This window comes from Terrapene carolina, unplaced genomic scaffold (genome assembly GCF_002925995.2).
Source record: "Terrapene carolina triunguis isolate 2854851 unplaced genomic scaffold, T_m_triunguis-2.0 Scaffold836, whole genome shotgun sequence".
NCBI lineage: Eukaryota > Metazoa > Chordata > Testudines > Emydidae > Terrapene > Terrapene triunguis.
The window spans coordinates 3,738,486-3,766,457 of NW_020665187.1; the positions used below are offsets into that span (position 1 = coordinate 3,738,486).

Here is a 27,972-nt window from a genome sequence, read left to right on the forward strand (position 1 = left end):
ATTCTACATTACAATATCACTTTTTTTAAAAGTTAAAATTGAAACAAAATATTTTAATTGACCTGAAGCTATTTTTTTCCCCCCAAAAAAATTATTTGGCTGGAAATTTCTAAATTCATTGTTTTGTTCTGATTGGGAATGAAAACACGTTTGAAAATTAGGAAATGAAAGGTCCTGTTCCCCCACTGATTTCCCCCTACACACTCTGCCAGTGGACCACAACACTTCCAAGGAGTCATGTCCTCTCTCTTGCATCTCAAATGAAATGATCTATTCACATTGTACCGAGAATAAATTCCATCTGCTAGGTTCTTTATCAGTGGCACATTAGTGAGGTAAGCATGAGTTTATAGTAAATAGAGTTCATACATATTTATTTGTTTCCCCCAGGTTTGGAAAAGGACATCAGATGGCCATGGAATAGCCAAAGAACGTAAGGCCCTGAAATGCACATAGCTCTAACTTAGCGGGGACTTTGGAAACATCCCTGAAGATGAGGCTATTCCGGCGAAATTATGGCCCATTGAAGCTGGCTTTGGTGGGTGTGGTCTTTGTGATCTTCCTCTTCATAATACAGAAGGATGTCGGGAATGGGGACCACACCGAGGAGCCGTGGCTGAAAAACATTGTCGAGAGGAAAGACCAAGTGATTGACATGATGATGGGGGCAGTAAATAACATTCGCGACTCGATGCCAAAGCTACAGATCCGGGCTCCGGTTCAGCAAGAGGAACCTTTGCAGAGCAGCAAGTCCTGCCTTCCAGGCTACTATACCCCAGCTGAACTGAAACCACTGATGGAACGACCGCCCCAAGACCCCAACAGCCCAGGAGCTGAGGGCAAAGCTTTTAAAAAGGACCAGTGGACACCGCAGGAGACTAAGGAGAAGGAGCGCGGCTATGAGAAGCACTGCTTCAACGCCTTTGCCAGCGACCAGATCTCTCTCCAAAGGGCGCTGGGACCTGACAGCCGACCTCCAGAGTAAGAACTCCCCCTTCCTCTTCTTATGCCTGTTGTAAATAGCAGCACAAAAATCAGTACCGCAGGAGAGATGGGATCTGTAAACCCGAGTCTTGGACTGAGGCCACGTCTACACACACTAGTTGCACCAATCTTAAATCTGTTTTTTCAACCCATGTAAACTTTAATTTGGGTTCATCATAAGTCAGTTCCTAACTGATGTCAGTTAAACTAAAATAAGAATGGTCATGTGGCCCTTTGCACCTGTTTAACTAAATCGCCTTAAAGTAACACCTGAAAGTTGCACTGGTTTCAATTGATGGAGACCAGCTCTAAGATCCAGTGGAGAGGGGAACTCTTTCTCATTGCTATCCTCTCCGGAGCCTGATTCTTCACTGCCTTGCATTTTATCATTTATATTTGTGCACAATGAATGTGAAAAATGTTACACCCATTTTGCCCGGGTGTACATGATGACCCAAGTGCAAGGCAAGGGAGAGTTAGAGTTGAGGTTTCTGTTCTCAAAGCAAGCCAGAGGAATTAACCTCACATCTTCCAATTTAAGAGCATGGAAGATGTGTGGACTTCGTTGAAAAGTCTGACCCCCATCTCGGCAGTCTGAGTGTTCTCTGCGTTACAGGAGTGACCCAATAGGGTTTTCTGAAGCTCTCAAAGAGAGTTTTCTGAAGCACTGCTTAATCTAGCATCTTTCCTTTCTTAGGCCATCGCTAGGGTTTTTACTGTAGCTATTACAGGGTCCGGGCAGCTGGTTTGTGTCTCATTGACACTTCATTTGCTTTTCAGTTTTGATATCAGGTGTAGCCTGGCATTCCCTTCCTTCTTAGGTAATCAATCACAAACGCCACCAAAATGTTTTTCTGAAAAAGGGTTTCTTGTTAAACCAACGTATATAGAATTTGTGCCGTTCCTTTCACAGACAGATGCATCTGTACTTCTCATTTCAATGCTGAAGTTGCTACTGCAAGCCGTAAATATTCGCCGGGGTAGATGAGGTTCTGAATGGACACACGTCCCAACTCATGGCATTGTTTCAGAAAAGCTCTATGGTGCATGGGGTGAATTTAGTTACTGAAATAAACTCCCCTAGATGCAGAGTCATTGCAACTCCCAGATCTGCAGCTGAGTATCTAGGCTAAATTACACACTCTGATACATGCAACATCCTCCCATTGACCTGAGTCAGTTGCGCATATACACTGGAGGGCAGAGTTCAGCCCATAGGCACCAGTCCAACTTGGGTAGAGCCGGGTGTATGAGAGATTTCCAGGGGCCTGTCTCTATTACAGAAGTTGCACTCATGTAACTAAATCAACTGTACCTGAATTTCAATGAAACAAAAGCGGTTTAATCTAGGTTTAAATCCGTTTAAGTGCATCGTTTCTCGGCTCTTTGAGCTCTGGTCAAGTGTAGGTAGTCTCTTGGTCTATCCAAGGCCATGATCAAGTGTCTTGATGTTTTTGGTCTTTTGGCCTCGAGATGAAAACCTTGTCTTTGTTTCTGGGACCTTGAAGTGAAAAAATTCTCTAAGTTATATCTAGATTGATCTTTTTCTTTTTTCCATTTGTTACCCCCAGTGCAACTTTTGCAACGTAGACTAGGTCTTCACCCGACAAGCATTAAAGTCAGGGAGAACGTTGCCTGAGCTAGCTGCCTTATCTAGGACTGGCCAGTTACTGGGCTGGTCTACACTAAAAGGGGGGGGGTCGATTTAAGATACGCGAATAGCGTAGCTGAAGTCGAAGTATCCTATTCGACTTACCCCGCTGTGAGGACGGCGGCAAATCGACCGCCGCGGCTCCCCCATCGACGCCGCTTACTCCTCCTGACAAGGTGGAGTACACGCGTCGATTCGGGGATCGATTTATCGCGTCTAGATGAGTCGCGATAAATCGATCCCCGAGAGATCGATTTCTACCCGCCGATCCGGGCGGGTAGTGAAGACGTGCCCACTGATGTGAAATAGTCCCTAGCCGCATGATTGCTTGACTGACTTTTATGGATATGATGGTAGGGAATACTGAGAGACTGTGGCCATAGTTTGACTGTCAGCTCTGATTAGTAGGCACCATTGGGACAAAGGGAGATCACAAGAAATCTCCCCACAGCAGACTTAAAGTGAAAGCTTAGGGCAATAATTCTTTCCTTCTTCCCTCCTCTTCTGTCTCTTACACTCTCCTACCCAACTTCCTCCTGCTGCCCTTTGTTAAAAACCAGCCAACATAAGTCTCCCAGGGCAGATACAGCCCTCCCTTTAAAGACAGAGAAAAGTCTGCCTACTTCAAAAACACTTAATTCCCTGTTCCCAGACTGCCCTTGGGTTTGATCGATTTTTCCCTTTATTCCTAGGAAGCCCTGCCCTAATTTTTCTTTCTTAGCTAAGTGGAACAGCCCCCTACCTTCCTGCTATGGCTAAAGGAGTCAAATGTGCCAGACTAGGCTTGACCTTCCTGTGGTCTGAAGCCAGGCACGCTGAGACTTCAGCCTGCCCCCTTGCCGGGAGGTGGGTTAGGAAAGGCTTTGTAGAGAGGGCATTCAAGAAAATGGCTTTGAATAGTGGTTAGAAGCCCAGACCCGGTTTGCAGACTGTTTCCCCCAGCAGGCAATTATCTTTGCCTAGCAGGTGTGGCTGTGACAATGGAAGGTCGCTGAGTTCTGGAACGGGGAAGCACAAGGAATGGTATTCAGTCAACCGAAAAGGCATAAACCAATTGAAATGAAAGCGTAAAGCGCTCCAGAACCGAAACCTAAATCGGCTAGCTGGAGGAATTGGCTCTGCCCCTCAGCTGGAAGGGGCCGTCATTGTTTGATTTTGAGGCCGAAGCAGAGCCTGATCTGCCATGTGGAACGCTCCCCCGTTTGATGTGCAGCTGAAGTATGTAGCATGTAAGGGAGCCGTTCACACGCCCTCCGGAAAGTTCAGATCGGGGCTCGCATGCGGTCGAGTCAAAAGAAGAGGGAGTTGGTTTTGGTTTTTTTTTTTTCTTTTCATGCTAGCCCCAAAGTATTTCAAGACTCTTTTTGGTGCCATCCTTAGGCGCAGCCTATCCCAAATGTCTTGGATATTGAACTGGCTGTAGCTGGGAACTAACTATTTTCTTATTCCAAAAAGAGTGTAATTCTATTTACATATTCTTATACGTATACTATTTACAGATGCATTGTATGGATTGAACAATGAAAGATTTTCAGATGCATAGTAACTTTGGCATACCTGAAGAGGTACCTTAAAGGGACCAGATTCTCCCCACCCCCCTTCAAACAGTGCTGAGCATTTGCCACCTGAAAATCAGGCCCCTTTTAAAGGTTTCATCTTAGGCACCCAAAAAGTACTAGACACGTGGGAGATGGGGTGGTGAGGGCACTAGTCCAGAGCTGGGTTCTAGTCCCTGCTTTGTCAAAGACTTCCTGTGAGGCCTTGGGCAAGTCACTTAGTGTGTCTGTACCTCAGTTCCCATCTGTACAGTGGAGTGTTGGCAGGCTAAATAGACTAAAGGACAGAGATGCTAAAGTAACAGGGAAGAGGAGTCTAAAATAGATGGGCACTTGAGCAAAGCTTAACCTTGGAGGCTGCAGCCTGGCTGTCTAAGTGCTTTAGGAACCTGGTTTAAACCTATTAACTCACCTAGCAGTGATCGTTAAGGGGGTTTGTAAACCTTTCGCCCTGGAGGAGCAGGACTGGAAACCAGATATAGAGCCGAGAGCAGATACAAATGAAATGGGATGGCTGTAGGATGGCCTACGGGAAGGAGTCTCGGTCTATTTGGCAAAAACCGCCACCATGTTTGTCGCTGAATGTTCCCCTCTGGTTGGTTGTGTTGGAGAGGCTGTGAATTGAGTGAACCGCTGAAAAATGAGGTGCCCTCTCGCTCCGGAATGATGCTTTCGTGCAAGCTTCTCCTCCCGCTACACCCGCTCTGTGAAGAAACGAAGGACTTTGCTCCACAGGGCGCGCGCTCGCTCTCGCACACTCTCGCGCGCGTGCACACACACACACTCGCTCTCTCTCACATTCACTCACTCACTCACTCACACACACACAAATTTTCAGAGCTCAGCTCCCATTGTGGCTGCTAAGTGGCCTTGCACATTAATGAGAAAAGATGCCCTTCTATTAAATACTTATATTGCAGTCATCCCTGGGAGCCCCACTCATGGTCTCTGCCCCCAAAAGCTTGGCAATCTAAGTATAAGGCGTGATGAGAGCTGGATATTGTCTCTGAACGTTGGGATTAAACACCTAGGTAAAGAAATATCAGGAGATGTTCAACTTGCCACTGGAGAGCATTAATTATGCTGGATTATGCACTGCAAATATGCATGTGAAGATGTCCCAACTGGGTCAGCTGCCGGGAGTGAGTAGGGGAATAGAGTTGGTTGGGAATCTCTTTGACAAAACGATTTTTCGTCAGAAAATGCCGATGCGTTGACACACTTTTTTGCATAAATGTATCCGTCTTGATGACACTTTGAGTAGGGCACCTAGCTAGGATGTGGGACACATAGCTTCAAATCCCTGCTCTGAATCAGGGGCTTGGACCTAGGGGAACATGGATCCCCGCTTTGCCTGGTTTAGAGCCGTGATTTGAACCTGGTTGTCCCATATCCTAGGGGAGCGCTAACCACTGGGCTATCCTGAGGCGGGTCTCATCTTTTGAGAAACTTAGCAAAAGGTCTCTGTTTTTCTCTGGATGCAGAAGGAGAACTTTTTTGAAGTCTTGAATCTTTGCAGGACAGGAAAACCTGCCATCTGGGTCCTCTGGATCTAACCACACAGGATGCTGCTGTTTGAGCTCAAAGATCAGGCCTGCTAGCTTGTAGACAATAGCAGACCCATAAAGCTGTGAGGTCCAGGCTCTAGAGGGAGACAAAGCCAAGAGCAGCCAGAGCATTACAAACGCACTCACTAACTAGGCTTGATTTCTCTCGTAGGTGCATTGATCAGAAGTTCAAGCGCTGCCCGCCGTTGCCCACCACCAGCGTCGTCATCGTGTTTCATAACGAGGCCTGGTCCACCTTGCTCCGCACTGTGTACAGCGTCCTGCACTCCTCCCCTGCCATCTTACTGAAGGAGATCATTTTGGTGGACGACGCCAGCACAGATGGTGAGTTAGGGCCTTGGAACTGGTTGTGGGAAGCACATCCAGGGGGATGCACTGCAGAGACTCTGGGTGATATAGGGGTCCCCTGCTCCCTCTCCCCAATACCATTGTAACTTATGTACCTCATCACCGCACCTCATGGACATTAAGGGATTTAACCCTTGCAGCAACCCTCTAAGATAGGGAACTGGGGCGCAGAATAGATTAAGTGACTTGCCCAAGGTCACGCGCACAGTCTGTGTCTGAGCTCAGTATTGAAACCAGGTCTCTGGAGTTTCAGTGCAGTGCTCTGTCTATTAAGCCTCCTTCCTACATGGCAATCTCTTAGATCCCTGGCTGCTAAAAGGCCCCTTCCCTCCCACTGGAAGGCTGGGGCCTGGTTTCTCAGTTACTCTTTCTGCACATGGGGCAGGGCTTATGTAGGATTAGCATGAGGGCAAACTCCCTTTATTCCAGGACTGTGCAGGAGCTAACCCAGTTCCTGGTGTAAGCTAGAGCAGCCCTGGGGTTGCTCTAACTTAGGCCCTGGGAAGTAAAGCATCTAGAATAGCCATGGTGCATGCACAGTCCATGTGCCCGTATATTGGGGGCTGGAAGCAGCATTGGTGTAGAGCTCTTATTAGTTCTATTGGCTCAAGAAGCTGCTTGCACAAAGGACGCTCTTAGTGGGGCTGTTTTACATCCGCTTAAAAGTCCTAGCAGCCCAAAAAGGGACTTTATGGGCCTGATTCCAAGTTACATTAAGAGCTCTAAACTCTGATGCTGGCCTCTAGTTAGTCTCAAGTGGCTTTTGCTTCAGCGTCTGTGATGCACAGCTGGGTGTGAAAATGAGACCAATAGGGTACTCAAGAAAAAATAGCAATACAGCACAGTCTGTTGCACCAAACTCAAGTGAAACTGGTCATCCAAGGGCCGAAGAGAGCTCGGTCCCTAAAAGCCTTTCAGCACAATTGCAGATAATTCCCATTAAACTGTAAGGAAATTCCCTCGGGGCTGCAAGGCTGGAATCTTTGATCGGCCAGTAAAAAGGGGGGGAAATGCATTAAGCTGTTCAGCGCGTGCAGTTGACAGTATTAAGGAAACGGGGCGAGTAATATCCGCAGCGATGACTCCAATAATAGTGAGCTAATTTCCACCCAGCAGTAACACAATTGTTCCCAAGGTGCCAGCTTTTTCCAAGCTGGGCTGCAAAGAGTTGATTCCCAGACAAGACCCAGCCCACCAGAGGGGACTCGGCTAAAATGAGAGCGCTGAAGAGTTCCTAGTGGCTCAGCCAGGGAAAGCTTCCAATAAGGCTCCCCCAGAAGAGCTGCTTCCCACAATGCACGAGGGTCCCGTTCTGCAGGTTACTACAACAGGTGTGCCTAGCGAGCCTGGTTAAGGCAGGCATCCCTGACGGGGACAGGCCTCCCGATCTCCAGTCTCAGCCCTTTCATTTTTTTTCTGTAGCTCTTTTCAGGGCTTTATTGCAACCTAACTTGACCCATCTGTAACAGACGCAGCGGCGTCTGCCTGAGATTGCAGAGAGCCTGAAACAATCGCTCAGAGAGATGTGAACTGCCCCATTCACTTCAGCAGGTGCTAACTTGGGTGATACTTGAAATATCAACACTGTTCAGTGTTTTACTGCTTGCCAAAGCATGAAAGGAGAGGAAGTATTCTATTAGGAAGAGCTACATAATCTATTCTGACTGTTTATTTTGGGCCTTTAACAAGAAGAGCCAGGTTTTGAAGGGGGGTTAGTTCCACTTTCCTCAAAGGAAGCTTAGTTCCCAAATGTCTGTGGAATGCTAGGTTAATTATGGATGGCATATTCCACGGATGAAGTCTGCTCCGCAATTGGCACATGAGCTAGGCTGTTTAACGCTCCCTGGAGAAGGAAAGGAGACGTGCAAACTTCATTTTTCTTTTGGGCAGGTGAAATGAGTCACAGGTTCCCACCTACGATTGTGGAGGTGGGGGATAGGGAGTGAAGGTCATATTTTTGGCCTAGCAATCCTGACCATGCCTTATTTTAGGTTAAATGCCGCTTTCCATTTCCACGTGCAGGGGAGGTGCAATTCCAAAGAGTTGGTAACATTCAGACGATCCCCTTTGTATATGTGGCGGATTCCTTGATTCTTGGTAGCACTGAATCCTGTTTTGTTTCTTTTTTTAAATCTGGTCTCTGCACATAACTGTCACCAAGTAACAAACTGGGAACCCCTCCCACATCCTGTAAACAGAACACATTACGCTTTCCATCCTTGGCAATTACTCACTTGCAAGGCACACTGCCATTTAGCGATCTAAATTAGTTGCAACCAAGGCAAACTAATCATATGGTTCAGCATCAGATCTGCCTGCAGCTTTGATCCCGGAGAAGATGAAGCTTTGACCAAGTGGTGGGGGTGGGGATAAACCAATATCTTCAGTTTGTGAATGGGCAGCCGCACGGACCTCTATAGTGGAAGGTAGGGTTGCCACCTTTCTAATTGCTAGTAACTGGATCCCTGAGGCCCCGCCCCTTGCTCCGCCTCTCCTAAGAGGCCCTGCCCCCATCACTCCTCTCTTCCCTCCTCGCTCACTGGATCATCTTCACTTCCCTTCCTACCCCTGGCCGGGCTCCCTTTTCCCCGGGGACAGGAGCTGCTGCAGATAGGAGGCAGCCCCAGCTGAATAGGGCTGGCGTGGGTTAATGACCCAGTGCCTCCCCTGCCCCGCGGTAACCAGACTCTTGGTGTCCAGTCAGTACATCTGACCGGACACTGCCAGGTCCCCTTTTCGACTGGACTTTCCGGTTAAAAACCAGGCACCTGGCAACCCTAAATGGCACCTGGACACAAGCCAAAAACAGGACCATCGGGGTAAAACCCAGACGGGTGACAACCCTAATTCCCTTCTGAACACCATATAGGGCTGAGGGGTCCTTATTTTGGGATCTGTGTTTATATGAACACCATGTGGGCATTGAGTGGAGGTGAAATTTATATTGGGATTTGCTTTACTCAGTTTGTGGGATGGCTTTATTGTCTTGTTTTCCTTTGTATTATGGTAGAACCTAGAGGCTCCAAGCCCCACTATGATAAATGCTCTGTAGACAGACCATGTGCATCTACACTGCAGTCAAAAGAGGAATGTGATTGTAACATGTATAAATATACCCAAGGTAGCTTTAATTGATCTATCTCGCATACCGATAATAGCGAAGCCATGGCTGTACAAGCCTGCCTGGGACCCTGAGTGCATGCTTGCATAGGCGCTGACTTCCCCTCTTTCACGTGGGTCCTTGACCCCCGCTCTGCCCCTGGCCCCGCTCCCCACTCCACCCCTTCCATGAGGCCCCACCCCCTCCCTACCCCTATCCCCTATTCCAACTTCTTCCCCAAATCCCCGCCCCGCCTCCTCCCCTGAGCGTGCCACGTTTCCAGTCCTTTCCCGCCCCTCCCCCCCCCCCGGAGCGTGCTAACGCTGCCAAACAGCTGTTTGGCGGCAGCCGGGAAGGAAGTACTGGGAGGTAGGCGGAGGACCAGGGATGTGGCGGCTCTGGGGGGGAGGAGGAGGGCGGGGGGTGAGGGGAGCTTGACTGCCGGTGGGTGCAGAGCACCCACTAATTTTTCCCTGTGGGTGCTCGAGCCCCGGAGCAACCACTGTGTCAGCGACTATGCATGCTTGCACTTCAGCCATTCACTGCTGTTGTTACCAAGATAGCTAGATTAAAGCTAGCGCAAGCATGGATACACAGGCTGCAATCGCACCTCTGATTGCAGTGTAGCTATAGCCATCGTAAGAGACGGACCCTTCCCCGAAGAGCTTATTTTAAATTCATAAAACAAAGGGTGGAGAAACTAAGGCAGGAAGTGACTCGCCCGTGGTCATGCCAGCGGGTCAGTGGCAGGGCCAGAAATAGAACCTAGATCTGCTGAATGACTCTGTCCAGTGTCCCAGCTGAACGTTACCACCCACATGTCCACTAGCAAGCAGGCTGGTTAAGAAGTTTGGCAAGAGGACAGGTATGTGCTGTGTATGGTGATTCCCACTCGGTGCTCAGAAGAGGTTTAAATTTTGCAGCAGGGGATGCTCTTTTTGTTGTTGCACTCTTCAGGGAAGTGTTGCTCCCTGCAGCAATAATGGAGCCTTCGCTCTGACAACGCAAACAAAATCAAGTCAGTTGGCAGATGCATGCCCCCTGCTAATCCAGAGATGTTTCAAGCCTCCAATGACCTCTCTACGCTCTTAATTTAATGCAGTGTTTCTCAGACTGGGGTCGCCGATTGTGTAGGGAAAACCCCAGGCAGGCCGGGCCGGTTTGTTTACCTGCCCCATCCACAAGTCCCGCGGTTCGCCACTGCAGGCTAATGGGGGCTGCTGGAAGCGGCGGCCAGTAAGTCCCTCGGCCCGCGCCGCTTCGAGCAGCGAACTGCGGCCAGTGGGAGCCACGATCAGCCGGACCTGCAGACGGGGCAGGTAAACAAACCGGCCCGGCCCGCCAGGGGCTTTCCCTACGCAAGTGGCTTCCCCTGGAAAGAGGGGCCCATGGTGCTAGGTGCTGTACAAACCGTGAAAAGGGCCCTGCCCCACAGAGCTTGTCTAAATAGACTAGTGAAGGGATTGGAGGAGAAACAAAAAGGCACAGAGCACGGAAACGACTCTCCCAGCCAGCCACAAAAGCCGGGGAAGGAATCCTGTCTGACAGGCCAACAAACTTTACAAAACATGCTGGAATGTGGATTGTGCTTTCTGTTCTGCTGCCGTTTCCTGTTGTGGCCCAGGTGCTGGAGCCGTGGTCTCAGTCATCACCTGTAACTCAAGTGCCTTTTCCACAGCTGCTTTGCTCTGACATTTACTTCACCACTGTGCTTCACCACTTCCTGTCTAGAGGCCTTGCAGCAGCAGCGGACTCTGTTGTTGCCACTTACGTGAGCCTGAATGTCCTTGGGTAGCCATGTGCCAGGTTCAGAAGATAGAGGTGCTGGAAGAGTGTAATTCCCTGCTTTGTTCCATAATATGACCGGATCTGAGATTCCATTTTCACTCTGCAGACGCCTAGATTCTCTCTAATCGTTTCCTTTCTGCAATCATTGGAGAAGATGGTCCAGCAGTTAGATTCTAAGATGCCTGGGTTCAATTCCCTCCTCTGTCACAGGCTGCCTTGTGTGACCTTGGGCAAGTTCCTTATTCCCATTGTACAGATAGGGAACTGAGGCTAACAGCACTGCCTTGCCTCACACGGGTGTTGGGAGAATAAATACATTACAGATTGCAACGCTGTTTGAGATCTCCTGATGAAAAACACTACATAAAAGACAGGTATTGTTATTATATTGGGATAATTAAATACATTAAAGGTTGAGGTATCCAGATTCTACAGGGATAGAGGCCATGTAAATATCTAAGGTAGATTTAGCCCCTGAAATGTTAACTGGGGAATATTTCCTGGCTGCGTGTTGAAGAGGCTTGGGTGACCTGGGTTTTTTTTCTCTCTCTCTTACTGTTGGGGATGGGAGTAGCTTTGTGCACCTGCATTTCTTAGACCTGCCTCTCTGAGTAAACCAAGATATTTCACAATGTTCCTCTTTCTCCTTCATCCCTTTCCTTTTCTTTGCTGAGCTCATCCTCTGGTGCCTTTGTGTCATAGTAACATCTGGCTGGAGGGAAAACCTAATTCTTTCCCTTTTGTGCACTCAACTCTGAGCAAGTTGCACTCCCCCCATCTTTTTTTCCCCCCCACTACCCCGGTGACAATTCATCTGCTTGGTCATGATGAAGTTTTAACTACAAGTCAGGAGAATTTTTTAGTTGTACCGTCGAGTCCCAGACTAATCTCTTTGATGGGAGAAAGCTGGAGAGATTATAGCTGCAGGAAGAGCTCCATAGTTCAGATTGCAGAATGCCTTTCATCGCAAGGCCCACTCACTTTAACAAATAAAAAAATCCTTTGGGGGGGGGTCTTTTTCCATGTTTAGGCTCAAGCTAGACATGAATCTTAGTGGGGAGGTGGAAGAAAATCAAGGAAATTGTCTTGAGTCAGTGGACTCTGCAGAAAAGATTCAATTATTTTTTTTTTTCCTGGGGGGAGAGGAAAGAGAAAGTCTCAGCTGGGGGGGAAACAACTTTTAAAAAGTTGGAATTTGTCCTGGATTTAGTCCTCTCTGTGAGGGTCAGACCTAGGATCAGCCTGGTCAATTAACACGTATTTTGGGGTTTTCAGACTTCAGGTTGTGTTGATGCAAGTGCTGTATGCGTCAAGCCCACCGTGTGTTCTGCGTATTTAGAACTATGATACTGCCATGTTTTCATGATCAGCAAAGCTAATACGTTTGCTCTGGGCAAGAGGCGCATGGGGATGAGGTGAGGAGATCCCTTAGGGTGGGCAGTCCTTCTCTGGAGAGGCAGTGTTGCTCAGTGGGGCAGGACTGGGACTCAGAAGACCCAATTTCTATTCCTGCCTCCGCCACTACGTCTTCATCTGTAAAATGGGAGTATCGCTTGCTGATGTTGCAAAGTGCTTTGAGATCGGCAGACCTTCTGAATTATGACCTCTTCTCACTTCCTGTGCATGCGATAAACTCTCCCTTTCAGACTATTTAAAAGACCAACTGGATCTCTACGTGAAGCAGCTGCAGATAGTGAGAGTGGTGCGGCAGCAGGAGAGGAAAGGGTTAATAACCGCACGACTACTCGGCGCTGGGGTCGCGAGCGGAGAGGTGCTCACTTTCCTGGATGCTCATTGTAAGTATAGCTGGGCCTTTCTGCCTTGAGTCAGTTTCTGGACCCCGGGTGTGGCTTTTAGCGGCTTTTGAAAATGTTACTTAGAAAGAACTTGCATTCCCCCAGCTTTTTGGGTTCTTTTTGGTCAGGCCTAGGCCAAATGGCGCACCAGGCAAGGAGCGTCTTTGGCACACGCCCCCCTCCCCCGTTTGTTAAACTTTTGAATATCTTATTTTTGTACTGTACTTGTCGCTCATTTCAGTTCCGCAGTCTTAGAAAGTCATCAAACGTTGCGTGTTAAGCATGTTGCATAGATAGGGGTTCAGTAGATCCCTCTGGCATCTCATTAAACATGTCCATTATTCGTCGCTACTGACACTCGCCACGTTTTAAAACACAGGTACGCTTTCGCCATGACCCAATAAAGCACGGTTCACAATATCACAGCTGGGCTCTGGCTTCCCTTCCCTTCGTTCTTGTATCTCATTGACTGGCGACGTCCCGCCCCTTATATAGCCGCATGGGTGTGGCTGACAGCATTTAGGAGGTTCAAGGAAAATGTAGTTCTCGGAAAGTCTGGAAGGGTCTACAGAGGTGCACGTACGGAATACCTGAAACATCTTACTTCAAACATTCTATATTCCCCTTTGTCACTAACAAGGAAACCAGAACCCCAAGCCCAGCACCCCATGGTCACCTGGGTCACCTACCCCTAAATCCAGCCCTGTTTTCAGTTGTGCCAGTTGGATAGTTACTTACCTCCAGTTTTGATCTGTCTTTTCTCCCCCTGTCCCTCCTCCTTACAACATGGCATTTGTGTTTGGAAGCAGCCTGGGTTACCGGGGGTGATTTGGTTTTTTTGCCTTTTTTCCTGGTTTCTTGTAGATAATCAATAGTCACGCAGGGCCTTGCTCACGCTGAGCAGTGCTTTATTCTGCAAGACGGCCGGTCAGTCGCAATGCAAGCCGAAACCAAAAGCTGTCCCTACGTGAACCCTTTTTTTCAGTTGTTTGAATGGGATTTCTTGCAGCGTAAAGTGCTGTTCTGCGCACGTAAGGCTAGCGAGATATGGACCACCATGAAATGACAGCGTTTTCCTGAAAATACAGTGTGTTCTGGCTGTTATTCTCAACCCTTCTAAGAAGGGGGGCAGAACTTGTTTCCCTCCACTCAGGGTGAGGCCGGTCTCCCCAGAATATTTATCATTCATCATTTTGTATTCTGTTGGTGTCTCGATGCCCCACCAGAAATGGGGGGCCGCTGTGTCGAGGGCTAGGTTCACACCATAGGCCATTCCTATTCAGCGTATGCTTCAGTCCTTCATTGAATCTGGGTCCATAGGGAGAGACGGGGCCTGCCTTAAGAGCTTGCAGTCTAACCAGTAGTGATGAAATCCCACCTTTATGGTCCTCTTCCTCGCTGCTTCTTAGGCGAGTGTTTCCACGGCTGGCTGGAGCCTCTCTTATCCCGGATTGCAGAGGAACCCACTGCCGTGGTGAGTCCAGACATCACCACCATCGACCTGAATACCTTTGAGTTTTCCAAGCCAATCCAATATGGGAAGCAACACAGTCGGGGAAATTTTGACTGGAGTTTGACCTTTGGGTGGGAGGCCATTCCTCCTAAGGAGAAGCAGAGAAGAAAAGATGAGACCACCCCTATCAAGTAAGTGCAAAGTGAATATACCTGTGGTATATTGCAGTCTTCTGAGACCACTGCTTATCATGTTGGCCAACATTGTCTCACTGGTTCCATATCCTCCCCCTGTCAGTAGCCATCTCTTGTCTTAGACTGTAAACTCCTCCGGGCAGGGACTTTTGTTCTGTGTTTGTACAGTACCTGACACAATGGGGCCCTGTCCGTGACTGGAGCTTCTGGGTGTTATGGTAACACACACCATTTTTCTTTGTGGGTACGTGATACAGTACCGCAATAGGCTGTAATGGAAAGGAGTGTTTGGTCCTCCTTGTCAGCCTAATGATGTAGTTAACAAATACTAGAATAATTCTATGAGAGGAGCAGTTTTTGGTTTTTTTTCTTCAAGTTGCAAGGTTTTCTGCTTAGGCCTGATCTAAACACCGATATATCCATCCAGTCAAAGGTGTGATTTTTTTGTTTTTGTTTTATTGTTTAGTTATCCTTAGGCTTGGAAGGATTATATTTTTGTCGGCAAATATCAATAAATGTCAATTTCACCATACATACACAAACCAAGGAGAAAAATTTCCCTCAATAACTACTGAAATTTACAGATGGGTGAAGTTTAAAAAAAAAAAAATGCTGCTTGAGAACTTATTAAAGTTTGATTTAAGGATATTTAGTGTGTATTTTTGACATGTGATGGTGACAATTTGTGTTTTACTGTTATAAAGCTTTAATTTTCTGAATCTCAGCATCTACGGTCATTAAATAATTGTGTGAAACACACACCCGCCCATGGTCCAACCCACCATAATTTTGCAGAACTGTGAAACTTTAAATTGATAAAAAATCAGGGGGGAAATGCTTAGCAATAAACATCTATATCATCCATAGAATTTTTTTTTTTTAAATCTAATAACTAGGTTTGGCAGAATACAGGTACAACCCCTAATGGAGACAGTAATGTTGACATAAAGGTGCTTTATATCAGTATAGCTTATTCCCATATAGTAATAAGCTATACTGGTATATAAGAACCTTTATACCAGTGTAACAGCATCCACACTAGAAGGGTTATACCGCTTGGTCCAGTGATGACGGCAGATGTGTGACCTAGTTTCAATTCCCTGCTCCTCCACAGGTTCCCTGCGTGACCTTGGGCAAGTCACTTAGCCTCTCTGTGTCTCAGTTCCCCATCTGTGCAATAGGGATAATGCCCTACTTCACAGGAGCATTGTGAGAATCCGTATATTAAAGTTTGTGAAGCGCGTTGAGACCTACTGGTGAAAAGAGCTAGAAGAGGTGGGTGGTATTATACTGGGATAGTGAAAGCGGTGCAACTTTCTAGCGCAGACAAGCCCTTGGATCTGTCTGAGGTTCATTCAATGTGGCCTGTTTTGTTTAGAGGGCAAATCTGACCTGCAAATAGCGTCCTGGGTATTGGAGTGGACTAAACTCTTCTTGACAAATGATGTGTGGTGGTGGCTTTTTGCAGGGGGTTGTTTTTTCTCTCTTGTTTTTTGTCAGCCTTTTTCTGAATTTGGAAAATCTTTGTTTTTAAAAAATGACCCATTTAAAATTTTTCACGATTTTTAAAATATTGGTGGGGTTATTTTCATTTTTTGACTTCTGCTTTCTTTTTTCCAGTCAATTTTTTTTAATCAGGTGGCCACCCTTCCCCCCCCCCCCCCCCCCCCCCCCCCCAAAAGGAGGTCGGGGAGGATAAAACAACCAATTAAAAATTACGGGAGCGTTGAACCCTGCAAAATGAAAGCTTTTTTACCAAATTGTTTGGGTTTTTTGTTCTTTTCCACCCCCACACCAACCAGCTCTAGATGGCATTTGTCCTTTTTCTTGGGGAGAAAAGAGGCAAAGACAAACACCATCTACCATGCAACATGTATCTTTGTGGGGAGGAGTAGCCCCTTGACCCCACCCTTCCTAAGACGCCCTACTGCCAAGCTCTCATAAAGAGCTGCTGAGTTTGGGCATGTCCTGTTTTGAATGTGTCAGATGTTGAGTGCCGCTCAAGGTACCTCAGGCCTGACTTTGAGAGAGGCTAGCAGAGCTAGCCAGGAGTTTTTCACTGAAACACTTTTCTGTCTGAGACATCCGATCTGTCAATACCAAAACTTCTAATGGAAATGTAGCAGTTTTGATTAAACATTCGTCAGGAAGGTGTCGAATAGTCAAGATGGATTATTTTTTTTTGAGGGGTTGGGGTGGGCTCCCAGAACAACCAATAGCCTGACTCAGAGCAGTGACTTAAACCTGGATCTCCCACATCCCAGGTGAGTGGACTAACCACAGAGCTGTTGGCTCATGTTTTTTGATGGAAAATTTCAAAGAGTTTCATCGTTCCAATGCAAAACTAAAGCACATTTCAGAACCTCCGATTTTCACAAAACAGAATTCTTGTTTTCCAGCTCAGACCTAGTGCTGAGATGCTTTGGACTGGCTTGGCCCTGCAGGCCCTTGAATTACCTGAAAACCAGGCCCGAAAACAAACCTCCAAAGCCAGCGGCAGCTCCTGGCAGCTTGGCCTTTTGTTCATATACCGTGTACAGCCTCTTAACTGAGGGTAAAGATGTCCCCTTAGGTTGCTTGGCTGTTAGGAGTTGAATAGCTTCCCCTTCCCAGTGTAACGCAGCTACATCAGACACTGGTGTGCGTTCTATTCGGGTTAGCTGAAAGGAGTGGGGTGGCTGGTGGGGAGCATATCTCTGGTTGGCTTTGAATGAGAGACAGAGCCATTATGAACTTAATTCTACAAACGAAAGTGTAACCCACACACCTCCTGGGTGTGGTGTTCTGTCCCAGCTAGTGGCACCGAGACCGCTTAGCAAGAGAGTTAAAATGAGTCTGCTCTACAGCCTTAGCTAAGAGCCAGTTGTCTTTTGGCTCATGCGGTAGAGGCTCATGCATTAAGCTCCAGAGGTCCCCGGTCTGATCCTGCCCGCCGCCGACCGGGGTCTTTCGGCGTTACAAAAGGACGTCTTAATCACCTCAGGCTCCAGACAGACCTTGCTTTCTGGCAAAGTCTCTCATTAAGGGCCTAATTACTGTGTCTTTTCATCTTTCCACTTACCTCAAAAACCCTGTCATCTGAACGCACTGTCAATACCTGGGTTGGGGGAAGCGGGGGGGATCCGCCCATTCAGTCTTACGAAAAGGCCCTTTTCCGTTTGAACAGAGGGAGCATTAAAGATTAGTAGGAATTGCCGGCCCTCACAAAACAGGAGCACCTACTTATTGCAATACTGAGAGTTAACAAAACTTATTGTGGGTTTTTGTCTTTGCCAGTGAGATGGTATTGGTTCATTTCCAATTAATTCTAGTAGGCTGGAGGCAGCATGGTCCTGTGGTTAAGGCACAGGTCTAGGAGGCTTGGGTTCAAATCCTTGCTCCGCCACTGACTTCCTGTGCGATCTTGGACAAACCATGAGAGAAGATTTGCCTGTAAAAGCCCTAGTAGAGAAGTAGCTTATATCGGCAGAAGAGGTATTTTGCCAGTACAGTTCCTGTCATTCGGGGAGGAGATTTAACTATACCGCAAAAGCTCTCCTTTGGCCAATGTAGCCTGCATCTAGACTAGGAGGGTTTTCAGTATAACTATACCAGCAAATCTTTCCTAATATAAACTAGTGTCCGTTCTACACCTTAAACTTTTGCTGGCAAAGCTGTTTGAGTCCGGGACGTGAAGAGGGCGTGACTTGTGACTGACGTACTGGTAAAAGCACAGCGTTGCTGATCTAACTCATTTTGTTCAGAAGGGCTGGAGTCGGCTATACTGCCCAAAGCACAGTTTTGCCAGCGTGAGGTGCTAGCATAGTATACTGGAAAACCTTGTCTCATGTAGACCTGTCCTCTGCCTCCGTTCCCCATTTGTAAAAGGGAGCGGAACAGCGCTGAAGTGCTGCAAGGATAAATACAATAAAGATACAACAGTGACGGGGCCAGATAAGTTCCTAAGATTGGGTTTTTTCTTTGGTTTCGGTAACTTACCTTTGACATTTGAAAGTCCATTGCTCCTGCAGCTCCATAGAAAAGAGTCTTTTGTCTCCTTCAAACCCTGCCAGCCTGCTGCCCAGTTGGCACAGACAACTGTAGACTATAGTCCCCCGTCTCTGCCCCTTCAGAAACAGAATAACCTCAGATTCCCAAGTGAAGACATTCAATGCCTGCTCTTGGCCCTTTCCACGATAGCAAGACAAAGCTTGGCCTCTGGCCTGGAGTACGGCTCCGCTTTGTGGAAAGGTCAGACGGGAGAAGTTTCTGTCTCAATAAAGGTCCCTTTTTTTTCCTGTCGACTGGTAACTTGGCTTCCAGCTGCCTCTAATCTCCGCTGGCTCCTCTCGGCGAGAACACAGCAGTTCAGTAAGTTTTATAAAAGCCAGTTTCGGTTCCACCCCACCCCTCGTTTAAAATTCAGATGTAACAGATTATAAAGGGAGACGGAAGGAGAAGCTTAGCCCTGAGTAACTGGATTTCCTTTCTGCTATGACGTTCAGTAATGATACTCTAGGCTTCCCCTCCTCCTGAATCAGATCAGGCCCCTGGGTCCCGCAGCTATCCGCTGCTCCCTTGATTTCTCTCTGTCTTAGGGACTTACCTAGCCCTCATTACCAGACAATCTGAGCTCCTCACAATCCCATGTATTTTCCCTCCCAACACACCTGTGCGGCAAGGTAGCACTGTTATCCTCATTTGCGGATGGGGAAACCAAGGCACAAAGATCAAGTGATTTGCCTAAGGTCAGATAGGGAGATGATGGCAAGGGGGGGAATTGAACCCAGGTCTTCAGAGTCTCCAGGTTAGTGTGCTATCCACTGGACCCTCCTCCTTGTCTAGACGCTAATCCCTTATCTGAAGTATTTGGCAAGACGGGTCTGATGGTCGTTCTAAGGGTTTCTTTGTTATCCTAATGTCGTAGACTCACGACAGAGCAACGTTTTTCCTGATCGCAGGAGGATACCGGAATACCCGGACCCAGAGCTGTGAATGTGAAGATTATTTAATGTCTCAGTGTAGCTATCCCCATCTGCAAACTGGGGATATTTGCATCATGACAAATCCAAGAGGGATGTAGCCTCCCTCAGGGGCCCCAGAATGGGGTGGGGGCAGGAGGTCAGGGCCCCATCACTTTTTACAGCTGTAAGGGCGAGTGACTGTGGGGCGGGGCCTTGTGGGGAAGGGGTGGGGCAAGGGCGGGGCCTTGTGGGGGAAGGGGTGGGGCAAGGGTGGGGCCATGTTTCAGGTGCCCGTGCCCCGCCGGGCCCCCTCCCCCCCCCCCCCCCCCCCCCCACGCGCACACACTTTTAGGGACCTTCAGTCACCCCAGGCCTCCCTACAGATTTGAGTGCCACCTGGCTCAATCTCTAGCCAGATCCCTAAAACAGTCTGGCTGTATGTTCAGTTTGTCCATCCTTCGTGACCTTATTGCCCTACTAAAGCTTTTGGGATTGCTGGCTGTGTAGCAGCCTTCCTTGGTAAACGTGTTCCAGTATTCCTTGGTCTTCTGTCCTAATATGTCCATACCAAGAAAGCTGCCGATACCAAACCAATGCTGATGGAGGCAGTTGCTGGGTTCGGCTTTGAATATCCTCCTTTCTGATCTTGTCCTGCCGCTTCCTACGGATATTTGTCTTACAGCAGGATGAATGGTGGGGTTTGCCAGGATTGTTAAATTAACATTTGTGATGCACGAAGGATGGTCTCTTGATTCTGCTTTTGTGTCTCCTCAGGTCTCCCGCTTTTGCTGGTGGCCTCTTTGCGATCTCCAAGTCCTATTTTGAACACATTGGTTCCTATGACGACCAGATGGAGATCTGGGGTGGGGAGAATGTCGAAATGTCCTTTAGGGTAAGAGCCAAGTGAAGCGCAGTGGGGGTGGGGGGGGGGAACCGTTAACTTCTAGCAGGATTAAAACTAGGGGGCCCACACACTTTGTTGCTTCTGTAGGCCCATCATATTGCAAGAGTTCCCCCACAAACACACATGGTCCCTGTGTGGTTTCCCGTTTTTCCCTCTTCTGATTTTCTGAAATTCTCTCTCCGCCCCTCCCCTCCCCCCCCAATCAATAGGATTGTGCTCACTAATGCCTAGAACATTCCCTGAAATTCTGGCATTGATCAGATGTAGCATTCAAAAGTTATCACGTTACGGAGAAATGCCGTTGAGTTGAATATAAGGCCTCATAACCTTGGCTAACAAAATCCCTTAACTGTGGGCTTTGGGCCTGAATTCCGGAAGTGCTGAGGTCTCGCCACTCCTTTGCAAACCAGAGCCTTTGTTTTCAGTGCATGTGGTTAGAAAGGCAGAGCTCTGTTTGTACGGCCCCTAGTGTGGTGGGGTCTGTGACTGGAGCTTCAAGGTCCTACTGCAATACAAATAATGAAGCTCAAAGCACATTATGGCAGATCTCAACCCAGTCCAGTTCTGTAATTCAAACTATGGAGGAAAACACTTTGGACATAGGAAAAAGTCTTTTCCCCCTTTCATTGATGTGTCAGGGTTTGTTTGACTAAAGCTCCCTTTGAAATCCACTGGATGGGCGGCTTCTCCCTTGTGTAGGTTTGGCAGTGTGGTGGTCAGCTGGAGATCATCCCCTGCTCGGTGGTTGGGCACGTGTTCCGCTCCAAAAGTCCACACACCTTCCCAAAAGGAACTCAGGTCATCTCCAGGAACCAAGTGCGCCTGGCGGAGGTCTGGATGGACGACTATAAGGAAATATTCTACAGAAGAAACCAGCAGGCCTGGAAGATGGCCAAAGAGGTACCGAATCCAGTTCCATAAAGCATCTCACAAGTAATCAAAGCATCTTTGATGTGTTTCTGTATGCAGGGAAACTAGTTGGTTGATTCCTCTTGGCAGTGCTGGGCCCCTTTTAGTGTCACGCTTAAGGCGCTGGTCCTATGAAGAGAACCACATGGATGGACCCATCTGCCTGTGCAGAACTCCATAGAAGTCAACTAGACTCTGTGCCGGGTCAGTGGCCAATCCACGTGGGATCTGGATCAGTAGCGGAGCTAGGTTTTAGAGCTGGGGGGCGATGGGTTATTGCTAGTACCACCTTCAACTATAGCTATTGGCTTGAAAAGGTGCCTTGTGCTGTCTGAGATGAGCCTTCCAATTAGAACCAGTTAGAGAATTTTTCAACATACTGTTTTTCGTCAAAAAATGCTGATTCATTGAAATTTGTTTGCAAAACAGGGTAGGTTTGGACAAACCACCTGACTTCCCCCCCCCCCCCCCCCCAAAAAAAAAACCACCATAGAACAGCTTCAGAACTATCAATGTTTCATTTTGACATTTTCTGGAAGAAAAAAAAAATTCAGGTTTTCTAGCTCAAAACATCATTACTTTAAATTTCTAGTTAGGTTTAAAAAACAAAGCTTTAAAAGAAAACCATTCGATTAACCCAACCTGAACTTTCTGGGGGTTTTTTAGGCAAATATTTTGGAGATTTCCACTTTGTCCTGATTTGGGATGGGGGCGGGTGGGGATTTCAAACTCTCTGAGATTCGCTGGAGGGGAAAACAGGTTTCCTCTCTCTCTCTCTCTCGCTCTCTCTCTCTCTACTTCCAGTGACCAGCATCCTGGGAAACATGCTCCTTGGTGCTGTTTTGCATCCTACCTGTGATAAGAAGGGAAGGTGTGTAGTAACTTACTCCCATAAGGTTCTGCGGTGAATTACAAATGGAAACCACCTCTCTGTGATGCTTTAAGGCAAACCTATTAAAGGGAACACCGGGTTTTGGATTCTGTTGCTGCCCTATTGAGGTTAGTTTAATTTTCTTGCATGATTTTGATAGAAAACGTACGGCGACGTTACAGAACGGCTCAAACTGAAGGAGCAACTGCACTGTAAAAACTTCACCTGGTATCTACAAACTGTCTATCCAGAGATCTTCATCCCAGACTTGACCCCAACCTTCTACGGAGCAGTAAGTGCAGGAGTGCCTCTGTGTTGTCCTGTTTCCTTCTGGCAAACCCCCCTCGATTCCCTCCTTCTCTAGAAACAAATGGAGATGGTAGCAGCGGTTCGTGCGGTGTAGAGGCTTCAATGAAGATGAGGGCGCCATTGCACGGAGCAGACTCCTGATGTGACGGTCCCTGCCCCAAACAGCTTACAGTCTAAATGTCCAAGACAAAATTCAGATGAGATGAGAAACTCAGACAGGGAAAGGGGAAATGACTTTGCCACAGACTGGATGTTTTCCTAAAAGATCTGCTGTAGAAATTATTTTGGGGGAGTTCTATGATCTGTGTTATACAGAAGGTCAGACCAGATCACGATGGTCCCTTCTGGGTTGGGGTTTGGAATCTACAAATACATACCTTTCGTACGCTTACCGGCACTGCTGCAGCGACAACACTGCTATTTATGCTCACGGCTGGTTCGATGAGAGCTTAGGTGTGAGCATGTGTACACGGGCAGGGGAATCCCACCCCTAACTCATAGTATAGACATAGCCTTAAACAGTGCCCTGGCACTTTGAATCCTCCATGTTCTTCATGAGCAACTCTGTCAGACTTGGAAAACTCCTGTTCAGTTGCCTGATCTCTCTCTCCTCCTCCCCCCATCCCATTCCTCTTTGTCTCAGGGCTCATCTACACTAGCTGGGTGTGAGAGAGAGAACCCATTTTCCCTTTATTTACCCACACAACCGCCCCTCTCTTCCCCCTCTCCCTCCCCAGTGGAAAAGGCATTTGGTATTGTTTTTTGTTTTTTTTTAAGTGGGCTTTTATTCCTACTGACACAATCTTGCATCAGGACGAAAAGCTTCATAGAAAATGTTAAACACAATGAAAAAAAAGTTCACTCTTTTCAAAAGACTTCTCCCCATATATTCCTCCCCAGCTAGCTACGTGATTGGCAGCTTCTGCTCAAGAATGGAACAGTGGCGGTTAAGCGGTAGGGGTGGGGGGGCGTGGCAACACCCAGAAAGACTGGTCTTTGATTTAGCCGGTTTTGCTCTTTCACCCAGGCCGGCGAGGGGAGTGTAGTAAGGATCGCTCACTGCCTGAGGGCTGGGCACGCCTCATGTCGGTACTTCTGGCCAAGTAATAGGCTTCTAAGTGGCCAATCCAGTTCTAGGCTGAAGGGAGACTGGTATCAGTACAAGGTTCTGAGAGTTGGGGAGTTTAAAATGGGACTGAACTATAGCGAAGCCAACTGAGGCTTTGAGCAACAGACAAAGGAGTTTGACTCTCACCTTCCCAGTGAGTCCAGAAAAACAGCATCTCTTAAGTATTTATCTGGCTTGTGTTACCATAATATCCGAGTGCCTCGCAATCTTAAATATATAATTCCCACGCACCCCTGTGAGACACAGCAGTGCTGTTAGCCCCAAACTGAAAAATCAGTTCTGTGCAGAGCGCTGTTTATCTCTTCTGGCCACTAAGGATTGTTGTGGTTGGCTTCTCTGGCCATTCAAGGTCAGTTGCCTCAAGGAAAATACACACTTTGGGTTTGTCCTGGGAAGTCAGCTCACGCCACTGAGCTCTTTCCAGTTCACAGCAACGGAGTTAAATGCCCACTGCAGAAAGGTTGTTGCTTTGCATAGTAAAAACTTGCCGCTCCGGTTCTCTGATCCAGCTATCTACTGATATGTAAGCAGAAGAAGAGTGACGAGACGTAAACAGATTGTGTATAGGATCCTAATCCTGGTTGAACCCGCCTGCCCTTGCTTGCATTCCGGAATACAGGTGCAGCCAGAAGATAGCATGGCAGATGATTTATTAATTTGCAGGGCTGCTCCCTGAAGTTGTTGTATCGAAGGCCGTTTACAGCTATCTGGCCATAGCAGATTACTTGACACCTGCTCTGGGTTGTTTTCAGTTTGCAGAGTTCTCAGCATTATTTTCCCCAGAATGCTTTGTCTTCCCAGCTCCCAAAAATAATCATCCCTGGAAAGTTAGAGCTTTACGAAAGGTCCCAGCCTCTTAAGACTTAGAGCTCCAAGGCCGAGATTGTGAAGCAATTTTGGAGGTCCAGTACTCATTATTTTAATGTGAATTGGTTGCTGCAATCATAGACTTTAAGGCCAGAAGGGACCACCTTGGTCATCTAGTCTGACTTCCTACACATCACAGCCACAGAACCGCCTCCACCCCATCCCCTAACCTCTGGCTGAGTTACTGAAGTCCTCGAATCATGATTGAAAGACTTCAATTACAGAGAATCCACCACGTGCTCTTGGTCAAACCAACAAGTTACCTATGCCCCGTGCTGCACATGCAAGGTGGCAGAGACCTTGAGGGTTTTTTTCCTATCTGACCTGGGGGGAAATTCCTTCCTGACCCCAAATGGCGATCAGACCCTGTGCGTGTTGGAGAAACCCACCAGCTGGACACCTGGGGTAAGAATTCACTGTAGTAACTCAGAGCCTTCTCCGTCTAGTGTTCCATCTCCAGTGGCTTTGAAAATTTCAGCCCAAATATACCGAGTATTAAACTAACCCCTGCTGAAAGAAGAGAAATAGGGAGGATCCCAGGCACCCAAACAAAACCACAGCAAAGCCCTGATTTAAAAAAAATAAAACAGCCCAGGGATCCCGACAGGTTGTAATAGGATTTTCTGGGCTGTGTTTTGAGCTGAAAAGTGGACCCTGAATCCCTGGCCAGGCGCACAGGGTTGGGTCAGGTCTGTGCCTGAGCGCCCAGAATGCAGCAAAGTCGCCTCCGACCAGAGTTGCTTGCTTGCTTTGTTTTGTTCTTTGCTTTCAGATTAAAAATGAAGGGTCAAAGAATTGCCTGGATGTTGGCGAGAACAATCATGGAGGGAAGCCGTTGATCATGTACCCATGCCATGGAATGGGCGGCAATCAGGTATGCAACCTGTGCGAGTATATCCCACCAGCTTTCACCCCATCCCACCTCCACTGAAATAGGAAAGCCCAGAGCTGGGAAAAGACAAAGCCCAGAGCTGGGAAAAGACAGAAAACCCAGCCTTTCCCCGTTCGCAGTTAAGATGTGAATCATGCACGTAACCTGGGCAGTTCCCCCTCCTTTGTACCTCTCCTTATTTAAACAAGTTATTTTATTTGGGTAAGGACAATAACCTTCATTCAAGTCCTGAGCCTGAATGATCTCTGCCCCAAACAGCTGAAGTCCGTAGCACTTCAGCAACACTCTGTGCGCCTCTGCCTTTCATCAGAGGATTTCTAAACACTTCACAATGTGAATTAAAGCCCCCTTTCAGAACCATCCCAATTTTCTGTTGGTTTGTTTCTGGGCTGAACCAAACCACTGAAGGGGAAAAAAAATTGATTTGGGTCAAACAAACCATTTCATTCAAACTGAAACAAAACATTGTGTTTGACTTTTGACCGGTTTAAATGTAAAATTCTATCCCAAAAGCATGTTCGAAAGTGTTGAAACAAACGTTAAGATTTTTTTTCCTGATTCTTTGTTTTTTTTTACCGAAAGAATTTGGTGAATTCAGCAAGAATTTGTGAAACGTTTTGGTCCATCTGAATCTTCATTGTTTGGCAGTAAAAACGTCATCCAAAAAATTCACCTTAGCTCTGCTCCCTTTTTCCCTCATGAAGTAGGTTGTTATCCCTACGGATGGTAGAGGATGGGGAAGGAGTGTGAGAGGGGAAAATAATTCTGTCCCAGTTCACGCAGCCCATCAGTGGCTGATCTGAGCTCAGGAGATCTCTGAGCTCACTTCTAGCCTTCTGCTCCAACCACTAAATCTATTACCCCACTCTGCCAGCTCCGTTGGGTGTCTGACTGTTTTGCTTTTGAATATGCCCCACTATAATGCACTCTTTTTTTTGCCCCCCGGCCGCTCAACTCAGTGTGGCCCTCTAGTGGTGGCTAGATTGCCCAGAAATTAATGAGTCTGCTATATCCTTGTCTAACAGATGGCTCTTTCGGGTTGAGCAGTAAAGGCTCTTGCATTAAGATCCAGAGGTCTCCGTTTCAGTCCCTACTGCTAAAGACCATCCCAGGGCCATCGGCATTACATCAAAATTGGAGATAGGGTTCACTCCACTGGTGGCGTGAGCAGGCTGCCCCTTGTCCATCCGGCATCCATGCTGTTCAGTGTGCAACTCATTGGGGGATTAGATGTCTCGTCAAGGTGGGGGGTGGATCCTTCAGACTTGTGGGGACCGACCGGCATTGGGATGCACTTGATTATCAACTGGCATAAGAATGAATTCTACCACCCTGAGTTAATTTTGGTGCTGCCTTCATTAGTGGAGAAGGCAGGCGGTTTTCTTGTAGCATAGGTGACCATTTGGAGAGAAGGAGAGCAGCAGTCTAATCTCCCCTGTCTGGTCTTGGTTCTCAGTATTTTGAATACACGTCCCAGAAGGACCTGCGGCACAACATCGGCAAGCAGCTCTGCCTCCGGTCCGGCTTTGGGCCGGTGGAGCTGGGAGACTGTCACTTCACAGGAAAAAACACGCGTGTTCCAGGAAATGAAGAATGGGAACTGACCCACGTAAGTAAAGAACACAGGGGTTCAATGCACCCAGAAGCAGCAATATCTTTCCCTCTTCCTCACCTCTGACAAGAGTTTCTTGGATGCCTTGCAGAAGCCTGTCTTGTGCTTTGCTGTCAAACTGGGAGGGTTCCTTTGGGAGGCAGTGGGACCTACTGGGGAGAGGACTGGACTGGGGCTCAGGAGTGGAGCCATGCAAGTAACCAACCTTATTTTGGCTCCCTGGCTGTTCCAAAAAATTGAAAAATTTTGGTTTGGGTCAAACAGTTTTGTTGCAATTTGGAGCTTTTTAAAAAAAAAATTTAAATTGAAGGAATTTTTTTAAGTGAAAAGTTATTTTGAATCGGAAAATGTAAACATTTTGTTCTGAAAACGGCAAAACAAAACTTTTGAATTTTTTCCGACTGAAATAATTCAGCCAAAACTGACACAAATTGGTGAAGTGTTTCAGTCAATCCAAATCGGCATTTTTTTTTTTTCACCAAAAAAAAAGTCTTGGCTGAAAAATCTGGCCCAGATCTACTCCAGAGATCTGGGTTTTATTCCTCGCTCTGCCAATGGTTCGCTGGGTGACCTTGGGCAAGTCACATCGCCTCCCTGTGCCTCAGTTTCCCCTTCTCTACAGTGAGGATAACAATGGTCTTTGTAAAGCACTTCGAGATCGGTGGATGATGTGAGCAAAGTATCTTTGTTTTTAGGATCGTCTGATTAAAAACGTGGCCTCTAACATGTGTTTGTCGGCAAGAGATGAGCATCCATCTATGACTTCCTGTAACCCCTCGGATTCTTATCAGCAGTGGTTCTTTACCCAAGACATATAGTGAAGACAAAACCAGTGTCAGCAAGAAATGTGCCAGCCTATCTCACTTTGAGACCTTGATTCCAAACTGCACTCAGGAAAACAGAAGCTAAGACTCTCTCCTTTTATTTAAAAGAAGCAAACGTCTTAAATATGCTGCATTTCACAGTTGCCTTTAATTCTACTCTGTGCCTTGGGGATAAGACTGTGTAATACGTGGAGATTTTTGTACCACTTTTTCTAAGAGACAGGCTGCAAACAAGCAGTTTGCTTTATGTGAGTGTCATATTGTAACATATCCA

General features: G+C 47.3%; 1 protein-coding gene across 2 annotated transcripts; it reads left to right on the top strand.

Annotated features, from left to right (window-relative positions):
* Positions 1-493: 493 nt before the first annotated feature.
* GALNT6 (polypeptide N-acetylgalactosaminyltransferase 6) lies at positions 494-27,724 on the top strand. Of its 2 annotated transcripts, XM_026660727.1 has the most exons (11): positions 494-571; positions 626-981; positions 5,911-6,083; positions 12,642-12,791; positions 14,201-14,435; positions 20,156-20,273; positions 20,985-21,185; positions 22,226-22,357; positions 25,143-25,244; positions 26,719-26,871; positions 27,570-27,724. In XM_026660727.1, exons 1-11 carry the CDS (start codon positions 494-496, stop codon positions 27,690-27,692), a joined length of 1,821 nt encoding a protein of 606 aa, XP_026516512.1. In that variant the 3' UTR covers positions 27,693-27,724. The 2 variants fall into 2 exon arrangements, with proteins under 2 accessions (XP_026516512.1, XP_026516511.1); XM_026660726.1 differs by having other exon boundaries at positions 494-981.
* Positions 27,725-27,972: the final 248 nt, after the last annotated feature.

Bases quoted from the DNA above. Each gene is read 5' to 3' on its own strand.
- GALNT6 (XM_026660726.1), top strand. From the start codon at position 494: ATGAGGCTATTCCGGCGAAATTATGGCCCATTGAAGCTGGCTTTGGTG. The intron at 12,792-14,200 runs GTAAGTATAGCT...GCTGCTTCTTAG, and splicing joins CACTTTCCTGGATGCTCATT to GCGAGTGTTTCCACGGCTGG. The intron at 21,186-22,225 runs GTACCGAATCCA...TGATTTTGATAG, and splicing joins CCTGGAAGATGGCCAAAGAG to AAAACGTACGGCGACGTTAC.